We start from the raw sequence: 12,732 nt of genomic DNA, 5'->3' as shown, positions 1-12,732 counted from the left end.
CATGCAGTGGTAAGGAAGGGGTGGTGGCAGGGACGGGCCCAGAACAAGCGTGCAAACCTCTGCTTTTGGAGAAGCCGAGCAGCCAGGCAGCAAAAATGCGGCTGCTTGAAACACAGGGAACTCGACTCGCAGAGCCAGAAATAAGACCTTTTTGCATTTGCTCAGCAAAGCAGTTTTGGGGAGAGGAGAGGCACATTCTGTAAATGTCTCCCTGCCTGGGCGCCAGCGCCTTCCCGCCTGCCTCGGCATCTGGGCAGCAGGGGCGCGAGCCCTCCTCCCCTGGAGCCGCCAGGCCCACAGGCAGACCCACAAAACGTTGATGACGTCACCACGCCATCGGCTCCCAGCTCTGACCCTCGTGAAGATGGCAACGGACCAGGGAGGCTAATGGGACGAGAGCGACTGTTCCACGGACATTTCAGTCCCGATGGTGTGGTTCCGGGTCACGCTTTTGAAGACAGGGGTGGGGGGGTCTCTGCCACGAAGGGCCTTGCGCACTGTCCCCGTGGGGCGGACGCTCCCAGCATTGTGCCCGCCACTCGCCAGAACCGCGTGTTCAGACGCCGCCGACCACCCGGCAGGCGCCCTTGGGAATAACGTGGTTTCTGCTGACCCTGGGATTCCGAGACAAAAATTCCTCCTGACCTAAGGTCCTCAGCTTGAAGGAGCACCGACTTCCCTGGGAGACAGATCAATCCGGCAGCTCCCCAGGGCCCAGCCCTAGATTTCTGATGTGCTGGGTGTCTGAGCATCCCGGGGCACCTGTAGCAAATGACCACAAGCTCAGAGGGTTAAAATAACGGGACCTTATTCTCTTGATGTTCCAGAAGCTGGAGTCTGAGGTCCAAGCTGTGGGAAGGTCCAAGCTGTGGGAAGGTCCAAGCTGTGGGAAGGTCCAAGCTGTGGGAAGGTCCAGGCTGTGGGAAGGTCCAAGCTGTGCTGCCCCTGGGAGGCTCCAGGGCAGGGTCCTTCCTGCCTCTTCCAGCTCCCGGCCCCTCCAGCCATCCTGAGGTCGCGGTGGTCTCTCTCCCTCCGCCTCCCTTCCTGCGGCTTCTCCTGTGTCTGTGTCTCTGCTCTTCTGTCTCTTATGAGGACACCTGCCCTTGGATTGAGGCCCCCGGACCATCCGGGACAATCTCATCTCAGGAACCTTACTTAATTGTGTCTGCCAAGAACTCTTCTCCAAACAAAGTTCCGGGGATGACTCTTGGGGCGCTCACCATTCGACCCACTACAGTAGGTCTGGGAGGGGACGCAGGGGCCTGCGGGTCACCAGTGTCCCCCAGGCAGGCAGCTCCCCAATTACGCTTGGGCGTGCTAGGCCTCTGCTCTTCAGAGAGAGAAACCAGGGCCCACAGAGAGGAGCGCAGCCCAGCCGGGCCCTGTCCCAGGAACGCCCGTGGCTTCCCCCACCTTCTCCCTCAGCCTTGCAGGCAGCAGAAGCCTGGGACCACGTGCTTCGCAAACACGGACACCGAGGCCCCCTCCGCTCTCCAGGCTGATCAGCGTCAAGTGCTCAGTTACATTTGGCAGCAAAACCAATGCGAGACAATGATCTGACCTTTCTCCATGGTGGGCGAACAGGTGCACAGCCCCGAGGGAGGACCCGGGCAGGGGGGGACGCCCTCCTCCGTCCTGCTCAGAGAGAGAGAAGGATCCTTCCCCAGCAGACACGGGCCTGCACCCCCCACCCAGGGGCTGGAACTTAATGAAACGGGATTCCAAATGGAAAATGCACCCATGGCAGGCCAGGAAGGCCTCCCTCCGCCCCTGCGGCTTCTCCAGGGGCCTCGGCCTGGGCAGGGAAGCTCCTGTCCTCCAGCACGAGGACCGTCTTCCCGTAGGCAAGGCAGGGGGAGGGACTCTTGTGCCGGTGGATATTTATCTGTCGCTGAAGGCTTACCTTAATCCTTCCTAAATCCCTGCACGCTGGCGGCAGGAAAACAGTGAAGCCAAACAAGGAGCCTTTCGAAGCCGCGAGCTGCTGTGGGCTCCGCAGCCTGCTCCCTGCACGGCTCCAAGCAGCACTAGGGACACGGAGCACGACGGGGAAGGGGGTGGGAGCCCCAGGAACGAGGCGAGACTGGATGAGCGGCACGGGGCGTCCGAGCACTGGCATGTCCTGATGCACCCTGGCTTCCCCAACTGCTCTGGGACCCCGTTTCCCCCACAGGGAAGGCGGTGTCCACGGGAGCTGCTGTGGACCCCCAGGAACGGAATGAAGGACACGGAGAGGTGCACGGACCCCAGCGCGTCGGGGCCGGAGACACAGGCTTGAGGCAGGCCCTGGGGATGCCGGTGAGCGTCCCCTGTCCGGCACACGGGCCTCTGTGTGGTAACCGACACGGGACCGGGGATTAAGGACAGCCGGATTACTGCGGTGGGCCCGGTGCCATCAGGAGGGCCCTCAGAAGTGGAAGAGGGGGGCAGCCGGGTCAGAGGTGACGATGCAAGCCCCGGGCGGTGCACAGGTGGGAGGGCCGGGGTGACTGTGGGAACAGTGCGCAGGCCTCAAGCCAAGGAAAGCACAGCGCCCAGAGAGGCTGAGCAGGCCAGCCCTGCAAATGCCCCGAGTCCCCAGGTGTTTCGGAGGCATCGAGGGAGCAGGTGTGTCAGTGCCCGGGAAGACCTCACACACACCAGCTTGCCCCAATGGAGGTCGGGAAGAGGAGTGGGCTTTGGGAGAAAGAACACACCAACCAAAGATAACTCCCTAGTTTTGCCATTTTGTTCTCTTTTGTTGAAGCATGGAAGTCAGAGAGCCAGCCTGAAACACCAGGAGAGGGCAGCCGAGAACCCGGGCCAAAAGTCACCCAAATTCTGAACCTTCTGACAGAAGCCGACCAGCCGGCAACTTTCCATGTCCCCCCGGGGAACTAAAAGCAGGGAGCCTGTCCCAGAAGGCTTCATAACACGTGAAGTGGGGGGCTCTACTGCCCGTGGTGCACAGGAACCCACATGCAGTATGGTGTTCTGTCGTGATGGAATTCACTGGAAGTCAAACTTGCTCCTTCAAATAGAATAACCAGCACATTCTCTGGAAGGACGAACCCCTGCTCGTTCCCTTGTTCTTGGCTGGTGATAGTTCTGGCATCTGCTTAAGCAGGTTTCCAAGATGCAGAGATGGAGGGGTTGGGGCAGGGAGCAAGGGGTAGGCCTGGAGACCTATCGCGGGGGGCCCTGGAGACACCCGGGCCACCAGACCTGGGGCAGATGAGTGGCACACACCCCGCTCACACTCGTCCTGCCACGAGAGGGTGCCGGGGCCTCCTTCTCGCAGTTGCTGGCTCCCCTCACAGATGCGCGATCAGAGGCTTCCTTCCTGTCCCTGGTGCTCAGATCACCCATGTCCTGGCTTCCAGACTGCGGGTCTCCTCACCAGGGACTCTCTCGGGGTCCCCCAGCACTGGCCGAGCCTGAGAGCAGAGAGCACGTGCTCTGGACCGCGTGCTTCACGCCCACAATTGAAAACGCCCAGTGGCATCCCAGAATCCAGGCTCTTGTGATCGCAGGGCCACTTCTGCAAACCCGAGGTGTCCACGGAGGCCGGACCCACTTCCGATGAGGCCTCAGTGTCACCGATGGCGATCGAGCACCTCTTGACATACTGTGCCTCTGCGTGTTGCAAACGTCCAAGACGAGAAACAATTAGCACATCCAAGTCCCCTATAATTGCTAATTTTATGACGACGCCATGAACATCTGGGGTAGCCTGTGGGCATGTGATCTCAGAACTCAGAAGCCATCTTTGCTCACAGTACATGAGCTACAAGCACGGATCTGGACGAACAGGGAACGTAGAGCAAACACACGTGTTCGGGCCGGCCTCTGCCCCACAAAGCAGGACCCATTTTACCCTGTCGGCAAAGCTTTCCGAAGGCTCCCACAGCGGGGTCCGCGGAGGGCTGTGTGGTGTAGCCAGAACCCAGGGGTCCTGTGGGACAATCCCACGTGACCTCGCGTTCCCGCATCCTGAGACGCCGTCAAGACATGCATTTTTGAAACACAGAAGCCTTCACTTGAAGCCGGGGCGTCCACACACCTCTCATCCCCAAGTCTAACTGGTGCGTGAGCTTCTGCAGCGTGGGGCTATGGCTGGTGACAGTGACAACACACACACTGGCCCGAAGTTAAAAGATATGGGGTGGGGGGCTCTGACACACTGCTTAGGGACCCAGATGCCACCAGCATCCCCTCGGGCCACACGGGCCACGTGGCTGCAGAGTGCGAGCCTGCGGCGGTTTGCCTCCTTCTGGCCACCGGGACCCCCTTTGCACCTGCGCTCTGGCTCGGGTGCAACCCCAGGCCTTCCCAGGCTGACCCTGCCTCTGACCGAGGCCACTGTCTGTGGGAATAAACTTCCCTTTCTGAACCTATCTCTAACCCCAGACAAAATCGGCGGGGCGGGGGGGAGCTGCTGAGCACCCAAGCGACCCCAAAACGGCAAGGCTGGCCCCAAAGACAGCCAGAAGGGCATCACGGTCTCCAGTGAGCGCTCCACAGCAGGCTCTGGGGGCTCCTTCTTGGGGACCCCGGAGGCGGCTGCCAACGGAGGCCGAGCAGGTCTCGGTGCTCTCCTCTGGCTTCCAGAGCAAGAGACGTGCTGGCGTGAGGCCGGTGGAGCCGCCGGTCAGGGCGCAGTCCTGCGTGGCCGTCCTCACCTCCACTCCTCGTGCAGCCGAGGTCCTGGAGCTAGCCAGCACTGCAGTCAGAGCCCCCAGGCCTGCTCCCCTGGCTTCCTGGAAGAGGACGGCTAAGAGAGCCAGCGGAGACTGCACATTCCCTGACGGGCGGGGCAGACAGGCAGCCTGGCTTCCTACATCTAGTGATTCATCCACATCCTGGCCAGGACACTAATGTGGTTGACTGTTCATTTCATCTGCTCGGCAATCACGTACCGAGCACCACGGCGTGCGCTCTGCGATCCGGGGTGCTGGACACGGATTCTCGTCCACAAGGAGCAGGGCCGCTACAGAAAGAGTAAGACTGAGACCCAAGGAACAAAGGATCGGTTGCAGGGTCCCCCAAACTTGGGCTCCACTCAGAGGATGAAATGTGTTCCAGGCTTCCAGAGGGAAGGACAGCTACTTGCTGCCATGTACCTTGCTCACTCCCCTCACCCAGGATTGCCTTCGCTACCAAGGACAAAAAACCCAACTGTGGTATTTCAGCCTTGGTTTTCTCACCTCTCAGGGGAACAACGAGCCCAGAGGCTATCTGATGTGGTTCAAGCACGCCACCTAGGATCTAGTTCCCGCTGCACCATCCTCACCGTCACAAGATGGCTGCTCTGTCTCAGACATCACGTCTGTCTTCCAGGCAGTAGGAAGAGGTAAGGGAAAAAGGCAGAGGGCATGAGCAGCTGAATAGGTTCCTCTCTACCAGGAGGAAAGAAGGAAAAAAGAAAAACCCTTTCCCAGAAGCCTCATCGAACAGAGTAACCCAACCAGATCATCCTAGCTGTAGCAGGGCCGTATTGCCACCGCAGTATAACAGAGTCCACCTGTCGTGTGAGCATCGTAGACAGGACTCTGTGTACGCCGAACGGGTGAGTACAGAGCAGGAGTCTGAAGAAGCCGGTGAGAGTGGACGCGGCAGGTTTCTCATCAGCACCACCAGCTGGGTGTCCCAGCAGCTCCCGCTCCCTGGCAGGTGAACAGAGGGGGCCCAGTTGCGTTACAGTGTCTGCGTTCTCGGGCTCATTCACGACTTCATTTGAGACTGTCACTGCACAGCTGCCACCACACAGGTTCGGCCCGAAGCCAGGGGTGGCTCTGCAACAGACTAGCTGAGACTCTCGTCCTGCATCTCGTGACGCCTTCTTTCCCAGTAAGAGCGACCTGTCTCACGGGGGTGGGTCAAACCCAACTGCCTGGAGAAGAGGCTAGTGTCCCTACACTTGTCAAGATGAGACAGTGGTACCTCTGGCCCTGCCCATGATGCTGGGCACAATTCTTAGGTGCTGATGCCAAGCACCTGCATGTGGGCTCTTCCCCCATCCCTCCCCCTCCCCATTCCTCCCTCTCTGGGCCTTAGTATGCAAATGAGTCATTCATTCCAGGGTGCATTTAGGGAAGGTGCTGGAAGCCACAGCCTTAAAGGGCAGACACCCATGCTTATCTCCTCAGTATCCATTCCTCCCTCCTTCCTTCCTAAAACAGAATCTTACTTGCTCCAAGGAGATGGATCTACCAGGTGGTGGATCATAATAGCTCTAACCCAAATACACAACGCGATTCTCCGCTTCCCAGCAATTCTCCGCTTCCCAGCCTCCCCACCCCTTTCAGCTGGGAGCGGCATGTGACCTAGTTCTAGCCAAGGAGAACAGCAAGCATCTTGAGAAAGTGCTTGATCTCCTCATGCAGGGAAGGGATGCAAATGGTACCCCTCCTCCCTCCTTTATCCTGCTCCAAACTCAAATGCAATGGCCGGAGCCACAGCAGCCAGTTTACAGCTAGGTGGTAATAAACCAAGCTGACAAGCCACAGACGGCAGAATAAAGATCAGGTAGTGCTAATGGCACTCACAAGCTGCTCTAGACCCCGACCATCTCTCTTCACCATCACATGAGAAAAATCAAACCCCCTTCATTTAAGGTTCTGGTAATGGGGTTTTATCCTGTTGGCTGAGCACACTCTGAGATGATCTAAAACAGCACAGCAGAGTGCCGGAGCTGCTGCCCTCGTGAACCGTCCTGTTTCAACAAGAGAGATGCTGGCCCAGAGAGCAGAAGTTCTCCGAGGAGGAAGCAGAGTGTAGCTGGGCTGCACAGGATGGCCCTGCGCTAAGGCAGAGTGGGAGCACAAAGGCTTCCCGAGGCAGTCCTCAGAAGCAGCGCTCCCCTCTTCTCTGTATTGTAAGGGTTAGCATCCAGACTCCACTCCCTCCTGCCCCAGCAGACACTGCTACGCACACACCGCCTCCTGTCCAGGACCGGGGGATCGGACCCACGCGTCCTGGGCTCCCACGATACAGCCTGTAACTCTCCCATTTTGCCACGAAGCTGGTCTGGGTTTTCCAGGACTCTGCTCGCCACGAGAGAGCAAGGCAGGTCACTGCCTCAGCTGCGGGCGGGCTGTTAATTATTAACAAAGCCGAGAAAAAGACACCAGCTCAGCAAACGCCCCACACTGAACTACGGCGCAAGGAACGTCCCATTTTGGCTGAAGAAGAACCATTCAACCATCCTCCTTTAGATATTACCATGGACCGGTGATCACGGCTGTAAGTGAACGATCCTGAAAACCACACTACTGCTAACGGCACGGGACTGCGCTCGAGAGCTGGCCACAGAAAGCAGGCACAGGAAATCCAGCTTGGAGGGGATCCGGGAACACTACAAATCAGCCCAGTGGACGCCCTACACGGCTGTACTTAGAGGCTCTGCTGCTGACAAGGTTCACAATACCGTAGTGCTTGCTACCCTATTGGGGAAAACTATTTTAAGCCTAATTAGCATGAAATTTTTAGAATGCAAATGCTTTTCATTTAGACATAAAACAAAATGCCACGACATTTCTTCCATCCATTTATCATAAATAAGTTAATTACTGTGTAACAAATCGCTCCTTCTGGAATCTGGATGTTCGGGGCTGCTGGTAAGCTGACTCAGGCAAAGAGAAGGAGCCACCAAGCAGCCGTTAATGGCTTTCAGGACACTTACAATAAAACGGTGACTCTGGGAAGCTTCGCTTGTCAAATTAAGGTTAAGCTCTCTCTGTTGGAATAACTCAATTATAAGCAGTCATTATCTATTTAACTTGATTCCTACCAGAATAACAGAAATATCGTGGCTTTATTTTATTTTGGATGCACACATCTTCCCTGTGGTCTTGTGGTTTGCAGAGAGCGTACATAAAAAGAGAAATTTTTATCTGCCCTGATTTGAGTGTGTGTCTGCGTCAGCTTTTGCCTCCATATGTGTAAAATTATTTCTAAGATATAAAACATCTTGGTCCCTGAGAACAGTGGGGGGAAGGGGATACACACAGGTGCAGGAGAAGCAACGGGGCTCTAGCCTGTCCCACAGGAGGGTGAGAGCAGGTCCCGGTGGGACCTGGGAGACACCTGCTCCTCCCCTCACCACCTGGACGGGGCTGGACCTCATCTCAGGGATAAGTACGTGCCCCCATAGGGGTCAAGTGCCCCCAAGGGCTGAAGGCTGGTCCAGGTTCACCTTCTCTGTTCCACACTGGGTGAAGCCTGTCCACGCTCAGGGGGCCAGCCAAGGTCCAGCCAGTGGCCAAGATTTCCCCACGCACCAGCCAAGTACAGAAGCCAGTTCAGCCTGGAACCATAAAGCAGCCAGGACAGAGACCATATGCCTGTTAGAAATCCCACATTTCATCATAAAAGGTATGGGAATCTGCCATTCGCTTCCACAGTACGTAGCACTTGGCGTTACTAAGAGGCACTTTTCCTTACGTTCCTGAATAAAACCGATACCCACGATCTTATCAAGAGTGGCTCCATCCCCAGAGAGGCCCAGGATGCCAGCTTCTGGACAAGGAAACGGCGGTACCGCATGTCCCTTGCCACGAGTGACACTACAACACACTGAGTGTGAGAGCATCTTCTGGCCTTCCCTGAGCGCATACACTGGGACACCCGGTAGGCTAATACACCCTGAAAGGTGGCCCACCCTCCCTAAAATTCATAGAGCAGCACCTAAAAACTCTTACTAATATAAGCCTCCTTGAGCAACACACCCATTCTGCTTCTGGTCAATGGCTGGGAATTTCACTTTTGTTTTTATTTTCGGGGAGGATCAACGGAAGAGTCAACAGTATCATACCCTTAGCAGTCAATGCAGACAACACCGAGCACATACGCACGAGGGAAGCCCACAAGCTCCACCTCCAAGGAAGAGAACCTGGAAATTCGCCTCCCGCCGTGTGCGTGGCACACCCTCTCCCCACCCAGAGGAGCCGCTGTCAGCTCTTAAGGGAAAATCCCAGATTCCCTAAAACACAAAACTGGGGAGAAAGTCAGCCGCGTGAGGATTATTTAGTCGTGAGAGCTGAAATTTAGCTCTCAAGCTTTATCCGAAGTTCGCTCCCTCCATCCCTCTGAAATCAGCTAAAAGCTGCTACTTCTGGGAAGGCGCACAGCCGCGGTGTTCGTGGTAGGATTTGGAATCCTCAGAAGGAAGAACGGATTTATTTCCCCTCCCATGCAAATGGAAAGTTTAATTAGTTTGTCTCGAAAGGGAAACAGATCAACATGCAGAAGGATCTACTGTCACTTGACTTCTGAAGCTGCCTCTGACGTTCCCATCACAAGTGTGGATTTAATCCTACAATTACGAGAAAGCTAATTGGTAGTTCCCTCCTGCATGTGTGTTTTCGTGTTGTCAGTGGGGCAGTAATGAAAATGAATGCCACATTTGTGAACAGAACGTCTGTGGGCTTATTTACCGCATCTCCAACAACATCGTCTGCTTTATCATGCATTTCAAAGCAGGGATAATTTAAGAATCCAGAATTTCATACATAAAAATACTTAGCAAGAAAGTCTCTCCCTGCACATTATTTGGGTGACGTTACATCCGAATTCCAGTTTGTTGCCCAGGAAATGATTCACCTCACTCATAAATGACAGGCATTCTGAATCATTCACCTGCGATGAAAAATGTCTTTTTGAGGTCCCCAGACCCCCTCATCTCACTGACCTCGGAGCCATCATCCTGCAAAGAGCCCAGCTCAAAGGCAGCCCCACCTTGCCTGTTCCTGGAAAGGTCTCCCCCATCCGGAGCACCACACGCAATTTCTTCTTACACCCCCCCAACCCCCTACCTTTGAGTAGCCGCTCTCCTTCCAGAATGTTCTCCGAGATTAATGCCGTGTAGTCTTCTTCAGAGAATCCAGCCTTGCAGGTCTCCCTGGCTGTAAGATCCCCATTATGGGCCTGAGAACGGAAAGAAGAGAGGTTGGAACAAATGTGAAGCGGACAGAAATTCAATCCAAAGCCTACGTTTACCAGGGGTTGCTACAGGCTGGGTCTGGCCTCTGGCTAAGCAGAAACGCAAAAGCCACAGTCTCCGCCCAAACCCAGTGCTCTTCGTTTCCAGGCTCTCTCGGCCTCACCTGGGCCAGCAGCCCCCCAGACCCCGTGGACCCCAGAAGACAAGGGCAGAGCCACACCAGCAGGCACCCTGCGCTCCAGCTGCACGCCCGCACCCGCGGTCAGGTGTCAGTGATGAACGGGGCACAGCGAGAGAGTGTCAGGAGCCACGGACGCCACAGGACAGCCGTCACCACGTGCGGTGACCAAAGCTGTGCAAATGTGGTCTCTGGCTCTGGAAACGCCTTCTTGTCCTGTGCTCACCCCCAGGTGTGGGCAGGATGAACTGACCAGAGCATGGGGCGGGGACCAGCGGGAGGCAACACCTCACTTCCGACCCCTCTGACCCTGCGTCGGGAGGAGGAGCCTCTGCTTCCCGCGCGGGGCGCGGGAGCCCAGCTTGGACGAGGGGGCCCTGCAGGCTTGGCCTGGGGTGGCCGTGCTGGGTGGGGAGGAAGGCCGGCTGCCGGCAGGAGGGCTGCCTGGGAGGACCTCTCCTGCCCCACAGAGGGCAGCATGTGAGGAGCAGGGGAAGCCGCAGACAGCAGGGAGCAGCGGCCAGCGGCAGCCTGAGGACCACGCTGGGCTCTGGGTGCTGAGGACCTGGAGGCTTACGTCTTCTCCGTGGGTCACCAGGACAGAAGGAGGCGGCAGAGCAAGAAAGGAGGTCCTCCCAGGGGCGGCTCAGCTCTGGGCAAGGAGGGAGGCTTCCCAAAGACGGGGCTCCACACTCCAGGCCTCCCACCTCCGCTAGGCGGAACACTGGTCCGCCCTCGGAGCCCCCATCTCTAGCGCAACCAGGCGAGACAGCGCCTCTAACTGACCCGAAAGGGTGGGTGTCCGCCTGTCCTGGAGCGCCCGGGACCCTGCCCAGCGGAAGGCGCAGGAGGCAGCAAGGCGCCCCAGCCGGGCTGCGGGGAGTGGCGGCTCCAGGCCGGCCAGGCGGGGTGGGGAGCCGTCGAAGAGACCGCGCGGCGCGGCAGGGACGCTGGGCCGAGACGACGGAGCGCCGCGGCCCCCTTCCCCCGCCAGCGCACACGGGCACCAGGGGACGCAGCCCGCAGTCTTGCCTCTGCGGGGCCGCCGCCCTCATGGCCTCGACTCCACACTCCGCCGCCGGCCGGGGAGCGGGCGCCCTCCCTCAAAAGCGCCATAGGGAGGGCGAGGGGTGCGGGTTCCTTCCTCGGGAAAGCTCCAAACCGCGGCTCCACTCCTCGGGAACGGAGCTGCACGGACAGCCGGAGCCCCGCAGGCGAACTCGCCCAGGAAAGTTTCGCCCCGTCCGGGCGAGTGGCGAGCGCAGCCGGAGCGCCCCGCAGCCTCGGAGCGGGCCCCGGGGGCGCCGCACTTGTTCCTCTCGAGGTTCCAGCTGCGCCGCCGGAGGAGCAGCGAGGCCGATCGGCCACGAGAGGGGGTTCCTGCAACTCCCGCGGCCCCGCCGCCTCTCCGGGGGCGCCACCCGGCGCAGCCCCGCGCGCCGCCCCCGGGGCCTGCACCCACCGCGCACAGCCGGTCTGGGGGCCGGGCTCGCGGGCTCGGCGGGCAGGAGGCGGCCGCCCGGACCGCGGCCCCGGGCTCCTTCAGCCTGCGCCCGCCCGGCGCCTGGCTCCCCAGCCCCGCTCCCGGCGGCGAGGGCCCCGCCGGACACGGGCTCGGGCCGCACGTCGCGGACTCGGCGGCGAGGGTGCCCCGCGGTCCACAGCCTCCGCCCGGCCTCCGCCAAGGTCCCTGTCGGCACCCGGAGGACGAGCGCGGAGGCGGCGCCGCGCCGCGAGACCCCGGTCCGGGGCAGCGCGGCCAGACCGGGCGTCCCCAGCGCCGCTGATTCCCTGCCTGCTGTCGCCAGCTCCCCCGCCCGCAGTCCTGGCCCGGGCTGGGGCTCGCCAACTCCGGAGGCTCGCGCTCCCGGGCGGTGGAGGGCGCGCCGGCTCCGCCAGCGGGCAGCCTGCCCAGGCGCGGGAGAGCCGAGCTCCGAGCCGCGGCCGCGGACCCGGGGCGGCTGAGGGATGCTTGGCGGGTCCCGCTTCGGGCAGAGCTCTCGGGGCCCTCCACCCGCCCACATCCCAGCCCGCTCCGCACCACGGCTCGCCGCGGCGCCGGCGGCTCCCGGTTCCTGCCCACCGCGGGCGGCTTCGCGGGGTGCGGGAGCCTCCGGATGCAGCGGTGCTCGCGGCGGGGGCGCCCGGGAGAGCCCCTCCGGGCGAGTGCGCGCCCCGCCGGCTCCGGGGGCGGCCCCGCGGCGCCCGGGGCTTCCGAGCGGCCGGGACGCCAGGCGGCAACTTACCCGGAGCGCGCCGGAGAGCGAGAGCAGCACGAGGAGCACGCCGGAGCCCGCGGTCATCTTCCCGCCGCGCCGCGCCCCGGCGCCCGCCCGGAGCCCGGCGCCCGGAGCCCGCTCCCGGCCGCCGCCGCCGCCACCCGGATCGCGCAGCTCCGATGGCCGCCGCCGCCGCCGCCGCCGCCGCCGCCGCTCGATCGGGCCCCGCGCCTCCAGCCCGGCCGCGCCGCCGCGATCGCCGCTCGGCTCCGGGAGCCAGGCCAAGTCGGCCGGCGGCGCGCTCCCTCAGGCCGGTGCGTCCGCCGGCCTCGCAGCCGCCCGCGCCTCTGTTCCGCGCGCTCCGAACTGCAGGTGAAGCCGCGCGGCCGCCCCGCCGAGGCCCCGCCCCGAGC

At 60.3% G+C, this 12,732-nt stretch overlaps 1 protein-coding gene across 1 annotated transcript in view; it reads right to left on the bottom strand.

Annotated features, from left to right (window-relative positions):
* CDH4 (cadherin 4) overlaps window positions 1–12,476 on the bottom strand; it is a 500,617-nt gene extending 488,141 nt beyond the window's left edge. The window contains exons 1-2 of the mRNA XM_082746383.1: window positions 12,347–12,476; window positions 9,795–9,906 (exon numbers count right to left, since the gene is read on the bottom strand). Of these exons, the coding sequence (XP_082602509.1) occupies window positions 9,795–9,906; window positions 12,347–12,403 (169 nt within the window). The 5' untranslated portion in view covers window positions 12,404–12,476. The remainder of the gene's footprint in view (window positions 1–9,794; window positions 9,907–12,346) is intronic.
* Window positions 12,477–12,732: the final 256 nt, after the last annotated feature.

Source organism: Mustela nivalis, assembly GCF_964662115.1.
Source record: "Mustela nivalis genome assembly, chromosome: 8".
Taxonomy (NCBI): domain Eukaryota; kingdom Metazoa; phylum Chordata; class Mammalia; order Carnivora; family Mustelidae; genus Mustela; species Mustela nivalis.
This window is presented reverse-complemented; position numbering and strand designations above follow the sequence as displayed.